This window comes from Chinchilla lanigera, unplaced genomic scaffold, assembly GCF_000276665.1.
Source record: "Chinchilla lanigera isolate Chin_1 unplaced genomic scaffold, ChiLan1.0 scaffold00105, whole genome shotgun sequence".
NCBI lineage: Eukaryota > Metazoa > Chordata > Mammalia > Rodentia > Chinchillidae > Chinchilla > Chinchilla lanigera.
In genome coordinates this window covers 2,027,701-2,050,033 of record NW_004955506.1, presented here as the reverse complement: position 1 = coordinate 2,050,033, position 22,333 = coordinate 2,027,701, and the positions used below count along the sequence as shown (strand labels likewise).

The window sequence follows — 22,333 nt, the reverse complement described above, 5'->3', positions numbered from 1 at the left end:
TCTCAACCCAGGACAGGAGAACCCCTTCTCTGCAAGAGAGAACTCATCTCACCTCCTCTTCCATCCCCTCCTGCCTTTGCCTCTGGTTTTCACAGGCCCTTCCAGGACCAAACACAACTATACAGCAGTGCTCTGGTGACTTGCCAGCCTAGGGATCCCCTGGTTAGGCATGTCCTGGCCCTCCATAGCCAAGCCTGAGACTACCAGTGACTTCCCAGTAATGGTGGGAGCAGAGCAGTCTAGGGGCCAGTGCAGTGTGGAGGCAGCATAGGAAGGATGAGGGGATGGCCAGGGAGCAGCCTCTTTGAAAGGAAGGAAGTAGAGGTGGCCTTGTGCCATCCAGAAAGCTGATTACAACCCAGCGCAGAAAGCATCTTGAGAGCCACATGCAGGGATTTCTTCCCAGCTCTGGGCCTTACAGACTTGCCTGGGGAATCATTCCTGCAAGAGTGAAAAAATAGAGCCTCTAATTGGTATTTGAGATTTCCTTAGCCTAAAGTCTGTTCTGCCATTTTGAAACTAGGCAAAAGCAACCATCAGCCTCTTGATCCTGTCTCCTGACTTCCTGTGTCACTTGTTCTTTGCCCTTTTTAGGCCACAGTGAATGCCCGGCCTCAGCGCATCCTTGATACTTCCTCTCTGACACAGTCAGCCCCAGCCAGTCCAACCAACAAGGGCATGCACATCCATCAGGTGGGGTAAGTGCAAATCCACGGGGTGGAGGGGGGTGACCTGGTGCAAGCCTCCCTGCAGCAGTCTATGCTAGACTGCCACCTGCCTCCTATTACTGCGCAATTCCTTGTGCTCTTTTTTCCCCTTGTTACCTTGTTTTCCCTCTCCATCTCCTCCCTCTTTCTCTGTGTCTCCTTTCATGCACACCCATATTCATCTAATCCAAGGCCTTCCAGAATCCTTCTGTCTCAGAAACCATCATTTGCACATGATATGACAGCAAAAGATGAACTCAGCCAAGTTTCTGAGTTTAGCCCAAATATCTGTACTCTTCACTTGGTGACTAGAGGGTAGGCTTTGCACCGTTACATCAGGTCCATACTTTGGAAAACAAACAGCATGGCTGATCCCAAATATGAGTGTGCACCCTCAGCCTGAGCTTCCCTGGACATCTGCCCTGAGCCCAGTTAGTCCTTGCCACCTCCTGGGATGTAGAGTCCAGGGAGGGATGGTTCTCTCCAGTACCAGGAACCGAACTCACGACCTTGCACTTGCCAGGCAGGCGCTTTGCCGCTGAGCTAAATCCCCAGCCCAGGAGGGATGGTTCTCATTGCCTTCCAGGGGACAGCTAGGATGGTCCACACACAGCACCAGCAGCCAGCATTTGGAAGTCATATTAACATATCAAGTGGCTGAGGGTATTCTGGTCTGGTAACAGCACCTTGGGAAAGAAGCTTAGTGTCTCTTCCTCTAGTAGGGGACCCATAATGAGGCCTACTGTCTGCTCTTCTCCCTATAGAGGTTCCCCACCAGCATCCAGCACCAGCAGCTGCAGTCTAACCAATGATGTGGCAAAGCAGCCAGTCAGCCGTGACCTGCCTCCTGGCCGCCAGGGTACCACAGGCCCCACAGGGGCACAGTATACCCCTCATTCCCATCAGTTCCCCCGGACACGGAAGATGTTCGACAAAGGCCCAGATCAGGTACACAGATGCAGCCCTTCCCGCGTACCTCATGACCTGTGAGCACTAAATGCAGTTTTTGGTGCTCAGGGCTGGGCTTCTCCAGTGTGAGGGTGAGACCTCACGTTGGGGTCCGGTCCTCACATTCCCTTGACCCAACCTGATGACTGCCTTTCTTGACCCTGGTGGGTGGTGGTCCGTTGATCTACTGCCCTGCCTGCTGGCTGGCTCGTCCTACCCACATCACAAACACTTCCTACCCTGTAGCTTCTCCCCATTTACTTGGTAATGACAAAATAAGCACGTGGAGTCAATTTGGTTTTTTTTCTTTTCTTGGGTAAAGAGCATTTTGCATCAGCTTGAGGTAGCAGCTGCTCTACAGAGTGTTTATTCTGAATGGGTTGTTTGTTTTTTCCCATAAACATTCAATTAGTCCACACAAATAAGCACACTCTCTTTGCCTTTAGCTAAGTGGTAAAGGAAATTACAGGAGAGAGAAAGCTGTCCTCCAGGGTTCTAGAGCCAGGGCAGGTGTGCTGACCCTGGAGCCTCCTGGGTCAGGGGCACGAGGTCTGAAGAAGGTTAGTAGGCTGTGCTGAGAGCATCTGGCTGCCTGTTGCCAGCAATGGCCATCTCTTCAAGGTAGAGGTGTACCCCAGTGAACAGAATGGAGTCCCAGCCACCTTGGGAGTTAACTCCATGCAAGGTTTGCCGTGTGGGTGACCAGCATGGCCCACACAGAAGCAGTATGCAGGTCTCCATGCACTGGTCAGCCCCGAGCCACCCTGACTTTGAGGCCCTTGATAATCAGTAAGCTCCAAGTACAGGTGGCCACCTGCCTGGGCCCTGATGGGAGGCCATGGCCTAAGGGAACAGCATAGCTGGCACAGACATGAGTGTTCTCCACACCCCTGCACAGCCAAAGCTGTGGCTTCTTGTGGGAGATGAGCCCCTCTCTTGTCCTCTGGGTGATAGGGAGGCCCTATCTGCCAAGATTTGGTGTGAGGAATGCCTTCAGCCCACCTCTAAGCATGGGGATTCCTGGAGCCCAGCTGTGTGGAACAAGGCAAACATAAGCCCTGACACGCCAGCACTACCCAAAGGCCCTGGTGGGAAATAGCACCACATAGCAGCTTCCAGCATATTAAGCAGTTAGACCCCGGGTGACCTGTACTAGCTGTACATCCAGCTGGCATCTGTATGGCTGTCAGAGGGGCAGCCTGCGTCAGGCAGCAGAGGCATGTAGGATTGAGGAGCTACGTACAGGAGCTGTCAACACAGCAGTGGAACTTGGCGTATGGGGTGACTGAGGCAGGCCACACCGGGCTGGCCCTAGGAACAATAGCAGATACAGCCCACACTTATTAACCCTTGCTACTCAATCCCTGTCCACATGTGCAGGGCCTCTTGGTCACTAGGATACCTAGGTGAGGAGCAGACTGTGCTCAACACCACCTCAGTTTCTCGGTCAGGAACCCTTTTAATCACACAGAGAAGTAAGGGAAAAATAAGATTTGGTTTCCTCTTTTCTTCTGACCTTCCACCTTCAAAACACCTGGAAGACTACAGACGATGCGGACGATGCTGCTGGACACAAAAGCTTCATCTGCGCCACGATGCAGACGGGGTTCTGTGACTGGAGCGCCCGGTACTTTGCCCAGCCCGTCATGAAGGTGCGTCCTGGTGCAGGCCCAGTGGGACCCAGTGAGGTGGGCCAACACCCACAGTCCAGAGCCTCACTCTCAGCTCTTCCCTCCTTCCCCACGGGCTCCTAACACTGGCCTCTGCTGACCCCTCTGCTCCTCAAATTCATCACCTGTCCTCTGTCTCACTGGAGACCGCATTAGCCCAGGTGGAAGCTATGTCCCAAGCTGATGGCCAGCACTTTGGCAGGCTTTCACTGCCCTACTAGGCTTGCCATTGGGCTCTGCAGCTCCTATCCCATGGCATTGGTGGCTGTTGGAGGGTGGCACCAAGTTTCTGTCATGATGGGGATGTCAGCAGTTAGGACAGCAGAGGGTATGCTCCTCGTCCCTCCTGTCTTCTCAGAGGAGAGACTAAGGAAAGCTGCCTCTCCAGGGCCCCCGTTGTCACATTTATGACTTGGCCTTCATCAGCAAGGTCTCTTGACTCCTGTGAAGAAGTGCACCAGGCCTGGACTCTGAGGGCTGTGATTGGTGATACACAATCACCAATGATTGGCACATTCGGGCTTGTTCAGCAAGACTGGCGTTCGGTCTTATCTGCCACAACTATAGCCTGACATGAGTCCTGGGGATGCAGTAGCTCTGTGGCTACAGATTCCAGCCATGTGTCCAGGTCCTTGGCTCTTCCCTGAGACACAGGAGTTATTTTATCATCAGGATCTTTGGTGTCTATCTCTCTGTACCGACTCATTTTTAGATTTTCATAAGTCTAAGGCACATTCTTAGAAAACCTTCCTCTTCCTTTATAATGATAATAGAAAGTTATAGCTTATTCTTAATTGTGTATCAGACTAGATGACTAACTTCTGTAGAAGTTAGATTCTATTTTACAGCTTTCTTGTTTTCTTCTTTTCCCGGAGTGAATAGAGATTTTTATCAATGAAAATGTAAGATAATTATGGTCAGTACCCAAGACCAGTAATAATATTCTAATTTATTGTCTGCCCCTCTGCCAGCAAGGGACGGGAGATCTCTCCTTTGTTTTTTAGGTGACTCTTAAGAGTATGAAATGGCCTGACTTTTCTGGAAAGCCCTTTGATAATAAGTATCTAAAGCTGTAAGCAGCTGCTCCCTTTGCCCCAGTAATGGATTTGCTAAGATAGTCTCTGTGTTATTTATAATAATGAAAATTGGGATCCACATAAATGGCCAGCAGAGGTCAAATAGTTTAAAAGTTACAAAATGTTTGGTAAGATATTATTGAAACTATTTAAAAATTAAGCTTTAAGTTTTTCAAGAGGCCGAAGCAGGAGGATCACAAGTTCAAGACCAGCCTGGGAAACTTAGGAAGACCTTACTCAATAAACTTTTACAAAGTACTAGGGATGTAGCTCAGTACTGGATCACTTGCTAGTATTCAAGAGGCCCTGGGTTCCACCTCTAGTACTATAAAAAAGAAAAATTTTAAGTTTAAAGTTAATTAGTGGCATAAGGAAATGGTCATGGTGAAAGCTTGACCAACCCAAACCTGGACGTACAGAATGATGATAGTCACATGTGCCACACATAAACAACCCCAGCATCATTCAGACTTATGGCTTAGGCTGTGGTCAGCAAGCACAGGATCTCAGAAGTCAGCTAGCCTCGATTACCTTCAGGTGACTATAGGTATATTGTTGCCATGGAGAGGGAGGAAAGTGCCCTTTTCTGATCACTGAGACCTTCTAGTTAAGAGGAAGAACACCCAAATCCTGGAATTTGTATGAAGTAAACAAGAGCTACCCACATAACTGAGCAGGCAGTGGGAGGCAGTTAGACCCTAGGGAGTAGACAGATTTGTCCTGTAGAACTGTGGTGTGGCCCATTTAGAAGTAAAATGGAGTTCAGTTTAATATTAATGGAAATTTGGTTTCCTGAGACTGTCCATGCTCATGGCAGATGACTGAGAACTCTGACGGTCTGCTGTCCTCCCTCACCACAGTGGCTACTGCTGGTAGTGATGGTGATTTCTTAGAATGCTGATGAGCAGCTTCTCTTGAAATCCTTGATACTGGCCTGTTCTTTTGCATGTGATGAAATGGAGTAACCACATAGATGATCCAAAACACAACCTTCTTAAAATTAAAAATGATGCCCAACTATAATCTCAGCACTCTGGGAGGCTGAGACAGGAGAATCACAAGTTCAAGCCCAGCCTGGGCAACTTAGCAACATAGTGAGAGCCCATACCAAATTGAAGGCAGGTCCTGGGTTGAATTACCAGTACTCCCCAACTCCAAAAAAGAAAAGTTTGGTGCCTTCCCAAAGGATTGTCTTTCCTTCCCAGGCATTAGTGTGGGCCAGCCTTCCAGAAAGGGGTGACAGGAAAGGTCTCAGAGGCGTGTGGAGTGCTGGCTGGGCTTGGTCCTAGTGCCATGCCTGCCACTCCCAGGTCAGCACAGACTCCAGTCCTTTGTATTCCTCGGTGGGCACACTGGCCCTGCCTGAGAGTTCTCATTCATATGGGGCATGGCACATGGCCTTAGACTGGGAGATCCCTGTAGGGCCTACCACCCCACAGGCAGGCAGGCAGAAGCTGTTCAGTAGTAAATTATTGTTTTTTGGTTTTTTGTTGTTTTATCTTTTTGAGACAGGGTCTTCCTATGCAGTTCAGGCTGACCTTGAGCTCACTTTGTAGCCCAGGCTGGTCTTGAACTCACAATGATCATCCTGCCGCAGCCTCCCAAGTGCTGGGATTACAGGCGTGCACCACCACACCTGGCAATAAATCATTGTTTTCCTCTGACCCTGCCAAGTAAGTGGAAACAAACTCCAGGTTTGTGCACCTCAAAGTGACAAGCCATCCATGCCATGGTTGAAAACAATGCTTCTTCACATCTATGTTGCCTGTAACACTTGGTAGCAGCCCCAGCCCTAGGACTTAGGGACTTGAAGTGCTTTATCCTTTATATTGATTAGATCTTTGTCAAGCATCGTGGTACACATATGTAATCCCAGCTACTCAGGAGGTTGAGGCAGGGGGATTGCAAGTTCAAGGCTAGCCTGGGCAACTTAGCAAGACACTTTCTCTGGTTAAAATTTAAAAGGGCTGGGGATCCAGCTCAGTGGTAGAGCATGCAGAGGTCCTGTGTTCAATCCTTGATGCCTCAGTAAAAAAAAAAAGAGAGAGATTGACCTTTTCTAAACTGTAGAAGAAGGAACAGGCCATGTTTTATCTTGTTAATTTTTTCCTACTTTTCCAAATGGTAGTTATAAGGGTATTTTTTATTAATTAAATTAATCATGTGTTTGTGTAATAAAATGCACTAGGAACTTTTTTTATTAGCCTCCCTCACAAGTAAACTAAATATAGTCCTAGGGCTAAGATTGGGCCTCAAACAGTGCAGAGAACCCCTGTCTTGGTTACTTTCCTCTCGTTGCTGAGGCAAAATACCCCACGCCCAAAATTAAGGAAGGAAATGTTTACTTAGCTCACACTCTGTGGAAGTTTCAGTCCATACTTGGAAGGCTCCAAGGCAGAGTGGCACATGGCAGAGGGCAACTCTTCATGGCTGTTGAAGATAGCAAAAACAGCAAGAGCAAAAGGGAAAAGTGTTGGCAAGCAGCCTCTTTCTCTCCCTTACATATGCAAACTACCCGCCCCAGGGGCAGGTGTAGCACTCACACCCACAATCCCAGCACTGGACTATGGATCAATCAAAAATCTAGAAGCCCACCCATGACTGCATGAGGATTTGGGAGGACATGCAGACACAAACCATAACAACCCCAACCCCTCAACTGCTTCAAAGGTACATAAAAAAATGGAAATAGTCACCAGATAACAAAATTACAAGTCGTCCCTCACTCTGTCATGGTTCACTTATTGCAGCTTCACTATATCATGGGTTTTTAAAAAATACGTATCTACAGTAACTCATGATCTTCATAATTCAAGTTGTAGTATACTTCACTGGTGAATACCCATGTAGAATTTTACATGTTGTTAAAATTATGTAGGTTTAAGAGTGTAAGAAGTGTTTAAGAGCATATGAAGTGTTTATAAGAGTGTGGGAAAGGTTAATAAAAGAGAGGGAAAGTTTTATAGGAGTGTGGGAAGCGTTTATAAAGCCTTAAAATATATATAAATAATAAAATAAGTATAACACCACTACTTCACAGATTTTCACCTTAGAGAAAGTGTCTTGCAGGGGTCTCTGGAACATAACTCCTGCGATAGGTAAGGGATCACTGTATACCCAGTACACCTATCAGTTAGTAGGACTGGGTACCCAAAAACATAATTATAATGAGTTTTAGCTAGCTTTATCAACTCATGGTCAGATTTCTTACAGATCAATAGACTAGTCTTGCTAAATTGCCCAGGCAGAGCTCAAACTTGGGATCCTACTAACTCATCCTCTCAGAGTATTGGGATTATAGGTGTAGGCTACCACACCTGGCATCTAAGGAATAGATTCTTTTTTCTTTTTTTTTTGTTTTTTTCTGGTACCAGGAATCGAACTCACAACCTTGCGCTTGACAGGCAGGTGCTGTGCCGCTGAGCTAAATCTCCAGCCCCAGGAACAGATTCTTACAACAACTTTTTTTTAACATGGTACTGGGAATTGAACTCAGGGTTTTCCCACTGAGATACATCCCAAGCTTTTTTTTTTTTTTTTTTTTTTTGAGACAAGGTCTCACCAAATCATTAAGTTGTTCAAGTTTGGGTTGAATTTATAATCTTGCTACATCAGGCTCCCAGAGTGCTAGGAATATAGGGGTATACAACCAACCACACCTGGCTGCAACATCATTTTTAATAGCAAAAAATTGAAAACCAAAAAAAAACATTAGTAGGAGAATTTATTTAAAATTATGCCTCCATGTAATAGAATATTAACCACTTGGACATTGAGCTGCACCTGTCTGCGCAGATGCTTAGGCTTCTTGATTCTCTGGACCCATGTTGGCCCAGCACCATGCTGAAAGGGTGACAGAAGCCATCCACCCAGAGACTTACACAAGGACTCAAGGCTTCTGCATTTACTTCTGCATGTATACTTCTGGGTAGTTCAAATATTTTTAGAAAGAACAATGATTAGTTTTGTAATTTAAAACAGATTAAAATGTAATTTTAATTACACAAAGAGCTTTAACAGAGTGGGTAAGATGGTCCCATAGTACCACAGGCAGTGGGGAGGTCAGGGTATTGGAGCCTGGCCCTAAAGCTGCAGGCCGTTCTCGTGGGGCCAATCCAAGAAAGCATGGGCCTCACACCCTGACTTGGGCCTTGGCAGACTGCCCTTCGCTGAGTCTGCACATCTATGAAGCTGCTTTTTAAGTGCATTTTGTTGTTGTTGTTACTTGTTTTTTGTTTTTTTGGTTTGGTTTGGTTTGGTTTTTTTGTACTGGGAATTGAACTCAAGACCTTGCAGTTACCAGGCAAACTCTGTGCCACAGAACTATATCGCCAGCTAAAGTACATGATTAAAAGCTCAGAAAATAGAAATCATACAGATAATTGAAGTCACACACAATACACATGTGTGTGCATACTGGTGCGGTTTACTCCTCACTGTTGGGATTTTTCCACATGCACAGCTCTGTAGCCTTTTTCACTTGTGTGGTGAACACCAAGCATTTTCTCATATCCTCAAATGTCCTTCCACAGACATGACTTCCCCTGGGGGGTTTTCCCCAAGAAACAACACTGAGTGTGGCAATACTCTCGCTCTGGAGGGCTTGTCCAGTCCCTACCCCCAGATGTCCCCTTACCCTCCATTCACTGTGGCCCCATCCTGCAGGAGCTCAGGAAAGCAGTAGGTGTCACCAGGACAGAGAGATGCTGTTTTGTAGTGGGAGGCCAAAGAGAATGGAGATAGTTAGGTGGAGGTGGACACTTCACCCCGTTCTCTAACATGTTTCTGCCTGGCAACTAGCAGGAGGACCACAGTGCTCTCGCTTGCTGGCATGGGGATCAAAGGTTTCCACTGTAGGGACAGTGACTGCAAGAGGCCACACTGCTTGTCTCCTGAAGTGCTTGGCTATAGCACTGTATTTGCTTACAAGTCCACTGCTAGATTTTAAACAGAGATCAAGAGCTCACTGACTGAATTAGATGTGTTTCCTTCTTAAGAAGGACTTCATTGTGACTGCCCAGTGTCATGTGAATTGAGGACCACAGTGATCTAATGCCCTGTCCTAGAGAGCTTGTGCTCATTTTGCTGGGCGGTGAGTGCCAAGAGTCCTGTGCCCTGATGTGTAGGGTTCTGACTGTACTCGGCCCTAGGGTATCTCCACCTCCACCTGGGACATTGAAGCTGGAAGAACATTACTCTGTTCAAGGAAGTAAGAAAAGACACACAAAAAATCCTGACTTGTCTGGAATCCTTCAGAAGTGGAGACTGCAGAGGAAACAAGCTGCCCAAAGTGAAGGGAAGGCAACACCCAGGGAAACCAAGCCTTGAGCACAGCACATTGTGGCAGAGCAGAAAGGGACATGGCAGGGAGAAGAGTCCCCTCATAGTGCCAGTGGATCACCAAATGCCAAGTGTGCACAGGTAGAGGGTCAAGCCCTTGGGAGCCACATTTCACAGGCTTGCCTCTGTGCTCCTCTCACGCCCACCAGGAAGAGACTAGAAAAGCCATCCTCAGTGGTTTGAACCTGCAGGAGGGGGCAGCCTCCTTCCCCCAGGCCACTGTGCCCACAGAACACAGCCCATATCCCCCTGAGGGAAAGGCAGCAAATGGTGCTATCACCAGGGCCCACTGCAGCTCACAGAAGAGTCAAAGAAAACTCCCATCTCCAAGTGGCCAAGAACTTTTCGTGTGGACTACAGCACTGGGCAGAGGGTAAGATCGCAAGAAGGCCCAACCTCAGGAGCCAGAGACACAGGGTCTGCTCACAACCAAGAGAGCCCTTCCTGACTTGCTTCCCAGCCTTAGAAGGAGTGCGAAAACACACCCCGGGTGCATGCCTTCAGCACCCTTGGCCCCCCAGCATAGGCAGGAACTACCAGAAGAAGCAAGAGAGTACTAGAAGGGACAAGTGGTAATCATAGCAACAACAAAGCCCAGCCCATCTCAGCTCCCTACACTAAGGACCTAGCAGTAAGGCTGTACCTATCTCCAGGCATAAAACAAAATCTGCTTACCTTGCTTTCTACTGTTCTACATGTTAAATCTGGAATTCATTTAAAAACCGTGGGGTGCCCCCAAATTATAGGACAAGCACATTCTGTGTCAGGGGAAAGCAGAACTAGACTGAGAGACAACCCAGATATTGGAAATGACAAAGATGGAATATGAAATAACTGTGACTAATATGATAAAAAAGCATTGATGGGAAATATAGAGGACACACATGAACAGAAGAGGAATTTCAACAGAGATGGAAACCAAGAAAGAATGAAATGGATCCAGGAATGGTGGTACACAGTTTATAATCCCATCCACTAGTGAGGCCGAGGCAGGAGAATCACAAGTTCAAGTCCAGCCTGGATAATTTATCAAGAACCTGTCTCACAATAAAATAAAATTTTTAAAAATGGCTGAGAAGCTGGACATGGTGACACACACCTGTAATCTCAGCACTCAGGAAACCGAAGCAGGAGGATTGCCTTGAGTTCAAGGCTAGCCTGGGCTACATAGTAAGTTCAAGGCCAGCCTGCACTACAAAATGAGACCTTGTCCAAAAAAAAAAAAAAAAAGCCTATGAATTTGGCTCAGTGATAGATCTCAGAGCTCTGTCTCGCCAACATGCACAAAGTCCTGGGTCCAGTCCTCAGTACCAAAAGAATAAGTAAATAAAGGAAAGAAAGAATCAAATGGAAATGTTAAAAATAAAATAGAAACATAGTAGAAAAGATTGATTGTCTTTGAGATTTTTATCTGTAATCACAGTCAAGGAAAAAATAAACAGTGAATTTAAAGATAATTTGATAGAATTTACCCAAAATAAAATACAAAAATTAAAAAATGAGAAGGAACAGGAGCTTTGGAACAGTATGAAACAGTCTAACACATGTATAATTGGAACCCAAGGACAGAAAATATGAACAGGCATATTTAAAGAGATAGTAGCCAGGAATTTCCCAAAAATAATAATAATATTTAAAAAACATTAAAGTACAGATCCAGCAAAGAGATCTCCAAATAGGAAATATAACCATATGCCTGTGCACAAACACATGCACTCACCTCCTTACATAAATTCTACTTAAACTACTGAAAACCAAAAATAAAGAGAAAATCTTGAACATCAGAAGAAAAGGATATACTACATACAGGGGAACAAAGATGAGAATTATTCCAGACTCCTCATCAGAAACCATGTAGGATGGAAAAACAATACAGTAACGTGTTTTAAACACCAGAAGAAACAGTTGTTAGCCTAGAATTCTATACACTGTGAAAATGTTTTCTCAAAGATAGGTAGCAAGACAAATATTTCCTTTTCTTGCCACTTCTGTTCAACACTGTGCCAGAAATTATAGCCAGGGGAAGAAATAAAGACGTCATACTGGAGAGAAAATAAAATTATCTCTGTTCACAGAAACATAAGCTTGAATATGGAAAATTATAAGAAAGCCACTAATAAACTATTGGAACTAAAAAAACAAGTGCAGCTCAGTTGCAGCATAAAAGCTCAAAATACAAACATTGGCATCTCTACATGCTAGCAATAACAATCTAAAAAAATGCTAGCAATAACAATCTAAAAATGCAATTTTAAAATATTTATTTTACAGTATCAAGAACAATAAAATTGTTTTTACCATAAAAATAAATTTAGCAAAAGAATGTAAGCTTCTATGCTGAAAACTATAAAACATTATTGAAATATATTGAAGACCCAGATAAATGGAAACAAATTACATGTCCAGGGATCAGAGGATATAATACTGAAATAGCAGTACTCATCATATAGAGGTACAGATTCAACACAAGCCCTGTAAAGTTCCAGCTGCATTTTTTGCAAAAACTGACAAGCTGATACTATAATGTGTATGGAAATGCTAGGAGTCCAGAGTACTACAAAAGAAAAAATCAAAGAAATAGAGCAATTCAAACTTTTTTATTTCAAAATTTACTGCACGGTTACACTAAGATAGATAGTGTGGTGCCAACATGAAGACAGTACAGATCAGTGCATTAGAATCAGGCATCAAGTCGGGCATGGTAGTGTACACCTGTAATCCCATCACTTGGGAGGCTGAGGCAGGAGTATGGCCATGAGTTCAAGGCCAGCCTGCACTGCATAGCGAAACCCTGTCTCAAAAAGACCAAAAGAAGAGAGAGAGAAAGAGAGGGAAAAGAGAGAGAGAGAGAGAGAAAGAAAGAAAACACAAGACAAGAAATAACTGTAATAAGTGTGGTAATTTATGGGGGAAGGGGGACCTTTCAACAAAGAAAACTCCAGACCTGAATAATTTCACTGGAAATTCTACCAAACCTTTAAAGACAAAGTAACTCCAGTTCTACACAAATAAAAAGAAGAGTGAACACTTCACAACATATTGTGCAAACACAGCATTACCAAAACCAGACAAAGCTTTCATAAGAATAAAAAACTGAAAAAAAAAAAAAAAATAAAGAATAAAAAACTGCTAAGCAGTATCTTTCATGTACCTGAACCTATAGTCCTCAGCATAGTATTGACAAATCAAAAGCAGCAGTAATGTACAAGTGACCAAGTATATGCTGTCCCAGGAATACAAATATGACTCATGGTAAAATCAGTCACATAAAGCCAGGCATGGTGTTGTACACTTGTAATTCCGGCACTCAGGAGGCTGAGGCAAGAGGATTGTTGTGAGTTCAAGACCAGCCTGGGCTACAAAGTGAGCTCAAAGCCAGCCTGAACTGCATAGCGAGACCCTGTCTCAAAAAAGACAAAAAACAAAAAAATGAAATAAAATCAGTCACATAGCTGCACACATTCACAGGCTGAAGGAAGCCATACGATCATCTCAGTTGCTTCAAGAAAAGCATCTGACAGAATTCAGATGACAAAAATTCAGCAGACTAGGACTAGAAGGAGAGAACGCCTACAGAAAACCTGTACTCAGCATCATTCTGATCAGTAAGAGACTAGATCCTTTTTTTTTTTTCTGAAGTCAGGAGGTCTGATCTCATGATCTGATATCCTGCCAGAAGTCCTATGGAATGCAATGAGACAAGAAAAGAAAAATAAATGCTTACAGATGGAAAGAATGAAACTATATCCATTATCAGACAATATTATCATTGTTTTTTGGTTTGAGTTGAGTTGGATTTTGGGGGATTTTGAGACAGGATCTCTCTATTTGATTCAGGCTGGCCTCAAACTCACAGCAGTCCTCTGCCTCAGCCTCCTGAGTGCTGTGATTACAGCTCACCACACCCGGTCAGACAACATTATTCTGTGTATAACAATAGGCTGGTCTCAAACTTGCAACAATTCCCCTGTCTTAGCCTCCTGAGAGCTGGGATTACAGGCATGTGCCACCACGCCCAGCCAAAGGTTTTCTTTTTTCTTTCTTCTTTTTTTCTTTTGGCTTTTTGAGACAGGGTCTTGCTATGCAGTTCAGGCTGGCCTTGAGCTCACTTTGTAGCCCAGGCTGGTCTCGAACTCACAGTGATCCTCCTGCCTCAGCCTCCTGAGTGCTGGGATTACAGACATGTACCACCACACCCGGCAACAACAAATAATCTGCAGAATGCTGTCCTGTTAAGTGAGTTTTGTACGTCTGTAAGATACAGAGTCATTGTACAAAAATCAGTTGGGTGTCTGTAACAAACAATTGGAAGTTTAAATTTAGCATTAGTACCATTTACAGTAATACCAAAATCAACAATACTTAGGCATGTAAGAGAAATCTATGTGCTGAAAATTACAAAACATGGGTGAGGGAAATCAGAGAAGACCTAAGTAAGTGGAAACCATGTTCATGGATTGGAAGACTCAGTAAGGTGAAGATGTCAGTTCCCTGAATTGGTGTATAAATCAATGCAAAACCCCAACAGAATTCTTTTAATTAATAAGCTTATTATGAAATTGATGAGAAGCAAAGAAACTAAAATGAAAAAAGAATTTTGAAATAGAGGGACAAAGGGGACTCAACCATGATTTCAGGTCTCACTGTAAAGTTAAGGTCATTACAACCAAGTGTGGAATTGGAAAAGGATAGATACACACAGATCAGTGGAACAGAGTAGAGAGCCCCAAAATAGAACCACACAAATATGTTCAGTTGATTTTCAACTAAGGTGTGAAGCCAATCCAATTCAATGGAGAAAAGTTTTCAACAAGTAGTGTCATATGCCAGAAAAAAGAACCTCAATCCATACCTCACACTTCATATGACAATCAACTCAAAGTGAGTTATGACTCTAAATGTGTAACCCAAGACTATAAAACTTCTAAAAAGAAACAGAAGAAAACCTGCTTGATTTGGATTAAACAGAGACTCCTTTAATAAACTACTAAAGGCACAAGCCATACAAGATGAAAATGACAAATTAGACTTAATCACAACTTTAAACTGCTCATTAAAATACTGCCATTAAGAAAATGAAAAGATAAGCCATAGGCTAAAAGAAAATTGTAAAACATACACTTAGTAAAGATCTTATATCTGGTATACTTTAAAAAGTCTCAAAATTCCATAAGGAAGAAAGGAACCCAATTTTAAAAACTATCAAATGATTTGCACAGACCTCACTAAGAGATGTGTAAGCAGCAAACAAGCACGTGAAAAGATGCTCATAATAAAGAGTCAGTTATGAGGGAAACACAGATTACCATAACTCATCCCATTATGCATCCACCAGAATGATGAATTCTGGAACTCTGTGCATACCAAATGCTAGCAAAGGATGTGGAGCCACCAAAACCTTCATATCTGGTCATACAGATGCAAAATACTGTAGATACTTTTGGAAAGTCTGACTGTTTCTTATAAAGTTAGACATCCACCTCTCACACATCCCAGAAATCATGCTCCTGGATATCCACACAGAGAAATGAAAAGTATTAATGCAGACACCAGTGAGTGTCTCTGGTACCTTATTAATCGTCACCCCAACTGGAAACAACTCAGATATCCTCCACTGATGAACAGATAAACCACAGTACGGTTAGAAAAAAATGAAAGAACTGATGGCAACAGCACAAAAAAATCACAAGTGTACCTTGCCAAGTAGAAGAAGACACTGAGTGGGCCACATATTGTGTGGCCCATTTACACAGTGTTACAGAACGGACAAAACTATAGGATCGGGAAACAGGTGAGTGGTGCCAGGCCTGGGACACCAGAGAGTAGGACCACTGGGTCCTACTCACTAAATGTACTGGAGTGCCAGGACTGTATTCTGTCGTGATTGGTACAATCATAATTGTAGCTTTTTACTTTGGGTTGGTATTGCTTTTGTTTTGAGACAGTCTTGCCATATAGCCCAAGGTAGCGTTGAACTCCTCTGTAGCACAGAGTAGCCTTGAACTTGTGACAATCCTCCTTCCTCAGCCTCCTGAATGCTATCCAGGCATGCATCACCACTCCTGGCTAAGGTGAATATAAGGTTTTGCCAAAACCAGAACTGTTCCTAAAGGGGGTGAAACTTGCTATCCATAATAAATTATATCTCAATCAGCCTGACTTTAGGGGGAAAGAACCGTTCCCCCTTATGACGAAGTCATACTTCAGGAAAAGTATAGTAAGATAATACAAGTGCTCTTGTTTGGGTATAAATAGTTGTCTTGAGCTCTGATGGTTACTTCATGACCTGATGATTCTCACTCAGAAAGGTGCTCCAGGGAGGGAGGTGCTAGTCTAACCAGCATGGAACTCTTCAAAGCCTCCTAGCACACTGCTCCTCTGCCTGGAGGGTGGCTTTTTATATGTGTGTTAAAAGATGGAAAATAACAAGCATCAAGGTGAGACACAAGAGGTGGAGCACTTGCTCTTGCTTCATGTGGCAGAACACATTTGTTCCAGTGGCTAGAAACTGAGGCCCTTGGCACCTAGCAGTTGAGTGTGGTATTAACACACCTTTTTGTAGGCTTTTCCCCCTTATCCTTAACCCAGGCCTTTTTCAATTTTGATGGTCACGTTCCTGCTCTGAATTTGATGTAACATACCTTGAAGTTTTTTAAATTCATAGCAATGGAAAATGGGACCCAGCCTCAAGATTCTTTGCTTCTCCATATAAGACCCTACTCTCTGTGAAATGCCCCCAACTACCACTCCCTGTTAGCCTCTTGGGGATCCTTAATTCTTCCTTTATCCTGAAACCCAAAGTTTCTCTTTGTGACCACAAAGGAGTGAGCATCCCTGGTTTGCAGCCCTCTTGCCTCTATAGGAGGCCACAGAACTGTAATTGGTTTCTGTCTGAGGAGGAGCCAAGAGGTGCAGAAATCCTGTGTGTCATGATCTTCATCATGTAACATGCCGTTCACAGCCTACGGGAGCTCTGCTCTGAGGGAGCACAGAGAGCTGGGTCTTAGGCTTGTTTACCAAAAAGTTTTTATTCAGCTGGGAGAGAAATGACTGCAGGGCAACACAGTGGGTGGGTGGGGCACAAGAAGGATGATTAAGAGTCTCCTAGAAGGGGAAATAATCATTGGCCAATCTCGTCAGGACCTTATGTTCTGAGGGGCCCTGGTCAGGTCCACAAAACCTCCTGCCCACTGCCTTCTCATGGCACCCTCTGCCCTGTCCTGTCTCTCCATTCCCTATCACCTCTGCTGTACCTTCTCTTCTTCCTGCCTCTGGCTGGCCTGTGAACCTGGTGATCAGAGCTGACTATGACGCTTGGGGTGCAGCATTAGGGTCCCAGGCCCAGCCCTCTTGAGAGCTCAGCAGAGGCCTCTTCTGAAAGGCAGAGTCCTGGGCCCAAGCCCATGATACCATTGGTTGGTGACCACACAAGTGGCAGACCCACCAGGATTCCCGTGTGCAGGCTGCCTCTGGTCCTTGCTATCACTGTCGTTGTCTTGGAAGCCTTCCCAAGGCCCTCCCACCCCCAGTCTGGAGCAGTAGGCTCTGGGCAGGGACACAGAGAGCTGACCAAAAGCCTGGATTTCTGTCTCCTCAGTCCATCCCCCTTGCTGCTCAAAGCACCTTTTAGACCTCTTCCTCTAGCACACTCCCAGAGAAACCTGAATCTCACTGAAGTGCAATATCCCCCTTCCTGCACAGGCTTTGAGTTTTTTCCCTTATTATTGCTCTACATTATTGGTCATTTGTCATTTCCTTTCTAATAAGTTCTGGATTGTCATAAAATGAAATCAGTTGCTATGAATCCAGCGTCTATCCCGTGAGCCATTGCAGGTGTGTTTCTAAACCAATAAGCATTTCAAGGGAGGCAATTGACACCTTATCCTGTTATTTCGGGGTTGGGTTCCTCTGTTGCTGTTGTTGCTTTTCTGCTGGGTGTGAGTTTTTGTGATTTTCAAGAAGAAAAAGAAAAGAAAGAAGACAAACTGCAGGCCACCTGTGAGAACATTGGGAGTGTAGGGTTTGCTTGTTTGTGTTTTGCTGTTAAAGATGACACCAAAGGGGGTGGGGATGTAGCTCAGCAGCATAGCGCCTGCCTGACAAGCGCAAGGTCCTAAATTCAATTCCCAGTACCAAAAAAAAAAAGGATGATGCCAAGTATTAAAGGAGATGCAGAAGTACTCTGTGAACTTGGGTGGGTGAGAGCTGTGCAGAGCGCCCTGTGTGTGGAGGCTCCCTGATGCCCAGCCACAGCATGCTTACAACACAAGCCTGGCCAGTCTGCTTGGGGTTCTTTAGCCTGTGCTCTCTTTTACCAGAGGAGCAGCTTTTGAAATTACACATATGAGTTCTCTTTACCTTTGCATTGTCATCCTGTTTGACCCCAAGGCTGGTCAGATAAACTCCTCTGTGCACTATTAAACAGGAAGAAGTAGAATTTTATCTTGTTTGATTTCTACTGTATTTTGAGACTTTACAACTAACTCTTAGCTTTCTAGCAGGGAGTCAGAGTGAGCCAAATTTATCCACTGGGTGTAAGATGAAGGAAATACACCAGTATTACACAAACACGGGTTAGTGTCAAGTCAGTGAGTAGGCAGTGCCCAGCCCTCCAGGTCTAGAAGATACTGCCTCGGTCTCTGCTCACATCCCTGTTAGCCTCATCCTCAGGCCACTCCTCAAGGGTCTCAGCATCTCAGGCCTGGAGCATGAAGTAGAGAGGCACTGCCCTTGGAGCTCTGCAGCTGCTGGGAACTCTCAGGTTGACCATGAACTCTGCTCTGTGCCTGGCTATTGAGCAGATGACCACAGGCTAGGCTAGATGACCCTGAGGCAGGGGGAAGCTTTTTCTCTAGAAACTATTTTCTAGTTGCTGAGAGTAATTGGGTGTTTTGTCATTGAAGATCCCCGAAGAACACGACCTGGAGAGCCAGATCCGAAAGGAGCGAGAGTGGCGGTTCCTACGAAACACCCGCGTTCGGAAGCAGGCGCAGCAGGTCATCCAGAAAGGTAAGGCCTCCAAGCATACAGTCTTCCTAAGACGAGAGGCTGGGTTGGGGAGGGAGGGTGGCCCAGCCCTGTGAGCAGACATCTGCCAGACCACAGGACCTTGCCCCATGTCCTGTCAGCCCAGGGTACCCCTCCCTTGCAGGTAAGGACACAGGCTGGTGGAGATGAGGTCATTTGAGGTCATACTGCAGCTGGAACTTGGAGCAGGGAGAGGTCAAACTGCAGGAAAGGGCTGCCTCAGGGAGGGGGCCATGCTGTCCTGGGCACTGTCAGCAGAGTCAGACCCCCAGCTGCTGGTGGCCTCTCAGAGGACCAGCACTTCTATACTCTGAAGTTCCCAAAGGAGGAAGGCCCAAGCCCTCTGGGACCCTAGGAGTACATGTCTCACCTGGCAGGGTGTCTTTTTCCCAGGAATATAAAACAAACACAGGCCTGGTCCTGTTCAACTGGTCTCCTCCTGTGACTGAGGTGATTGTTAAATCTGTAACCCAGACTGCATTGCAGTCATGTCTTCACCAAGCCTTTTCCCAGCTTTCCCAATAGACACCAAAATCGTCCCCTTGCAGGCATCTTTTTTTTTTTTCTTTTGTCTTTTGAGACAGAGACTCACTATGCAATGCAAGCTAGCCTTAAGCTCACTTTGTAGCCCAGGCTGGTCTCAAACTCGCAATGATCTTCCTGCCTCAGCCTACCAAGTACTGAGATTACAGGCGTGTGCCAGCATGCCCAGCTCTTGCATGCATCTTGTTTGTTCCCAACCTTGCCTGAAGAATGGACAGTGAGTGGCTGAAGATAGCAGGTGTGCACCACTGCTGGGGCTAGTGAGAGTGAACACCTGTGAGCAGGTCTGGGCTGTGCCCCCTCACCTGCCTGGAGGTCATGCAGGGTGTAGGGAGACCTGAGGTCAACACAGGTGAAAGCCAGGTAGCTTTACCCAGGCCACACCCACAGTTCTAAACACTGAGAAGTGGCCATCCCACATCTCCAACTCAGCAGCGAAGTGCCCTTCTTCATGAACCAGCCACAGCTGGAGACCTACTGCTGCCCAGTACAGCATGGCCAGTCTGCAGGGGTCTCTCCTTCTCTGTAGATACACATCTGACCTCGCCTCCCTGTCCTGTGGGATTCATGATGATGCATTACCTTCTGAGTTGAGTCGGAAACCCCACAAGACAGACTGTCCCCCTCCAACCCAAAACAGGGGCTCACAGCTTCTGCCCCTGACCTGGCTGCAGTTGTCTGGGTGGTATCTGTCTTTATCAATTGACCCCCACACATCCTGCTCCACTGAGCACCAGAGCCACCACTGCTAGACCTGAGGCTAGCCATGTGGTAGAAGCACTTTCCTACATGCCTCACCCCCGTCTACTCACTCTCTCCAAAGTGTTGCTCTGCTAAGAACTGACCTTGCTGTGGCCCTCTCTGTGCCTCCACCAAGGCACTGGCACAGTACATTGAACACACTCAGCGTCTTAGATTGCAATATATGCTGGCCCTACAGCCACCACACAGGCATGTGCAGCCATGGCCCATTCACATCACAGGCACAGGAGCCAACTGTCTGGGAGAGTGTGGTTCTTTAGGCCCCCAGCCTGCTGGCACAGATTAGCTGCATGTGGCTCAGAGGCTGGCCTCACTCACCTCAGTAAACCTGAAAAGAGCTGTCCTCTGCAGTAAGGGCCACACTGAACCAGGCACTTAAGAAATAGAAATGTGTTTTCTAGACAAAAATTAAAAAGAATATCTTTATAAACCAGAGTTAGTCATTCTAAAAAGAGCACACAAGAATACACAAGAAGAGCTAGTGAACTTCTGGGAACATTAGCCGGTGAGACTGGGAGATGCTGGGAATGCAGGTACAAAGCGCAACCAGGCTGTCCCCAGTCACCGCCAGGCTCAGCATTGGGATGCAATGTAGACTTTTTTATTTTACAGCCAGCTGTGTATTAGGAAAACAAAGGTGGAGAAATGATGCCTATAGATTGAACAAAATTAATGAGAAACAGGAGCTGGGCAAGTCCATATAGGTTCTGTTCTGTCCATGAGTCACCTGTCAGTAATTCCTGAAGACATTCCTGACCTTGGCTGTCACCCCCAATACTTGCTTACATGCACAGTGCATTCACTGACAGGGTGTTTCCCTTTATCTTTTTTTATTTTGGGGGGTACTGAGAATCAAACTTAGGACCTCATGCTTGCCAAGCAGGCACTGCACCGCTGAGCTATATCTCTGGCCCCTCCCTTCATCTTTTTGTGCTCAAAATTATGACCACTCTTTTGGCTCCCTCCAAAAAACCTTAACTAAGAATGAAGGTGCCCCAGGCTGGAGACTGTGTTGCTGCCACTTGAAACTGTGAGGTTGTTTTCCTCGATTAGTGTAATCCCGCTGATCACAAAGCAGCTTTATCTCCTGGCTGCTGCCACTGGTATTTGCCTCTTAAGAGAGAGAAGCTGGGGGATCAGGAGGTGGCAGCACAGCTGACTGGTTGAGTGCTGAGCACTGTCAGCTATCTTGGCTAGCTAGCCCTGACACTGTAGTCCTGGTTCCACCTGAGCAGCATGGGTCACAGGCATGCACACACGCACGGCTGCTTACATGGACCCCACAGCAGCGCCCAGGTCAGTTACCCATATACGGGATCCTGGTGCCCCAGAGTATGTTGGCCTGCTGCCAAGCATCAGGCCTACCACGCCCCACAGGAAGATCTGAGGACCTTCCCAGTTCTCCAGGCCAGAATGGAAGTATGACCAACCTGTGTTGTGAATATGCAACTGCTCTGAGTAAACCTTGTTATTCACCAGAAGCATATCCAAACCCATCTTGACTCTGCATCTTAACCTCTTCATGGTCCTTCTCAAGAAGCTCTTACAAAGCTTATGAGGGTATGTTTCCTCGAGCCCGTGTGCAGCCTGGTAAGGAAACCCATGTCCCCTCTCCATGAACCTTGTGATCCTTAGGTCATATGACTTCCTAGCCAGCCTCTTTGTAGGCAGAAGACTTGGAACCTTGACTGGGTCTTGGGTAGTGATGGCCATGCCCGTGTTTTAGCTTCAAGTCTGTAAGCCACACCTCTGCCAGGCTTCATTCCTAAGTCTGTAACACTCTCTCCATGGACTCCTCACCAGCTGAGTTTGCCCCAGTCCAAATATGTACAACTTGATGAGTGTTGATTGAATGCTTGCTAAGCATCTAGCTGTGTGCCAGGAGCTGTGGGGAGTTTGAGCAAAGGCACAGTTGGGGACATGCCCCGAGCACACACTGGGCTGATGTTACCCCACCATTCCTCACTGTGTGCTTTTGCCCCTTCTGTCTTTGGCCCGTCTTTTCCTCTCCTTTATGCCTCTCTGGGTTCCTACACACAGTTGTTGATGTCAGCCTCCCTGAGATATGCTGTGAGTATTGCTGGGCACCCAAGCCTCCATCTGTGTGCTTCTTTTGCAGGCATTACCAGACTGGATGACCAGATATTCCTGAACAGGAACCCTGGCGTCCCCTCCGTGGTCAAGTTCCACCCTTTCACACCATGTGTGGCTGTGGCAGACAAGGACAGCATCTGGTAGGCACTGCCTGCTGCAGACTTCC

The 22,333-nt window shown here is 45.9% G+C and overlaps 1 protein-coding gene across 3 annotated transcripts in view; it reads left to right on the top strand.

The window, feature by feature from the left end:
• Rptor (regulatory associated protein of MTOR, complex 1) overlaps window positions 1-22,333 on the top strand; it is a 392,354-nt gene that overhangs the window by 351,742 nt on the left and 18,279 nt on the right. For all 3 annotated transcript variants that reach the window (XM_005407318.2, XM_005407317.2, XM_013506089.1), the window contains 5 exons: window positions 595-698; window positions 1,472-1,655; window positions 3,197-3,307; window positions 18,645-18,750; window positions 22,193-22,307. In XM_005407318.2, the coding sequence (XP_005407375.1) occupies window positions 595-698; window positions 1,472-1,655; window positions 3,197-3,307; window positions 18,645-18,750; window positions 22,193-22,307 (620 nt within the window). The remainder of the gene's footprint in view (window positions 1-594; window positions 699-1,471; window positions 1,656-3,196; window positions 3,308-18,644; window positions 18,751-22,192; window positions 22,308-22,333) is intronic.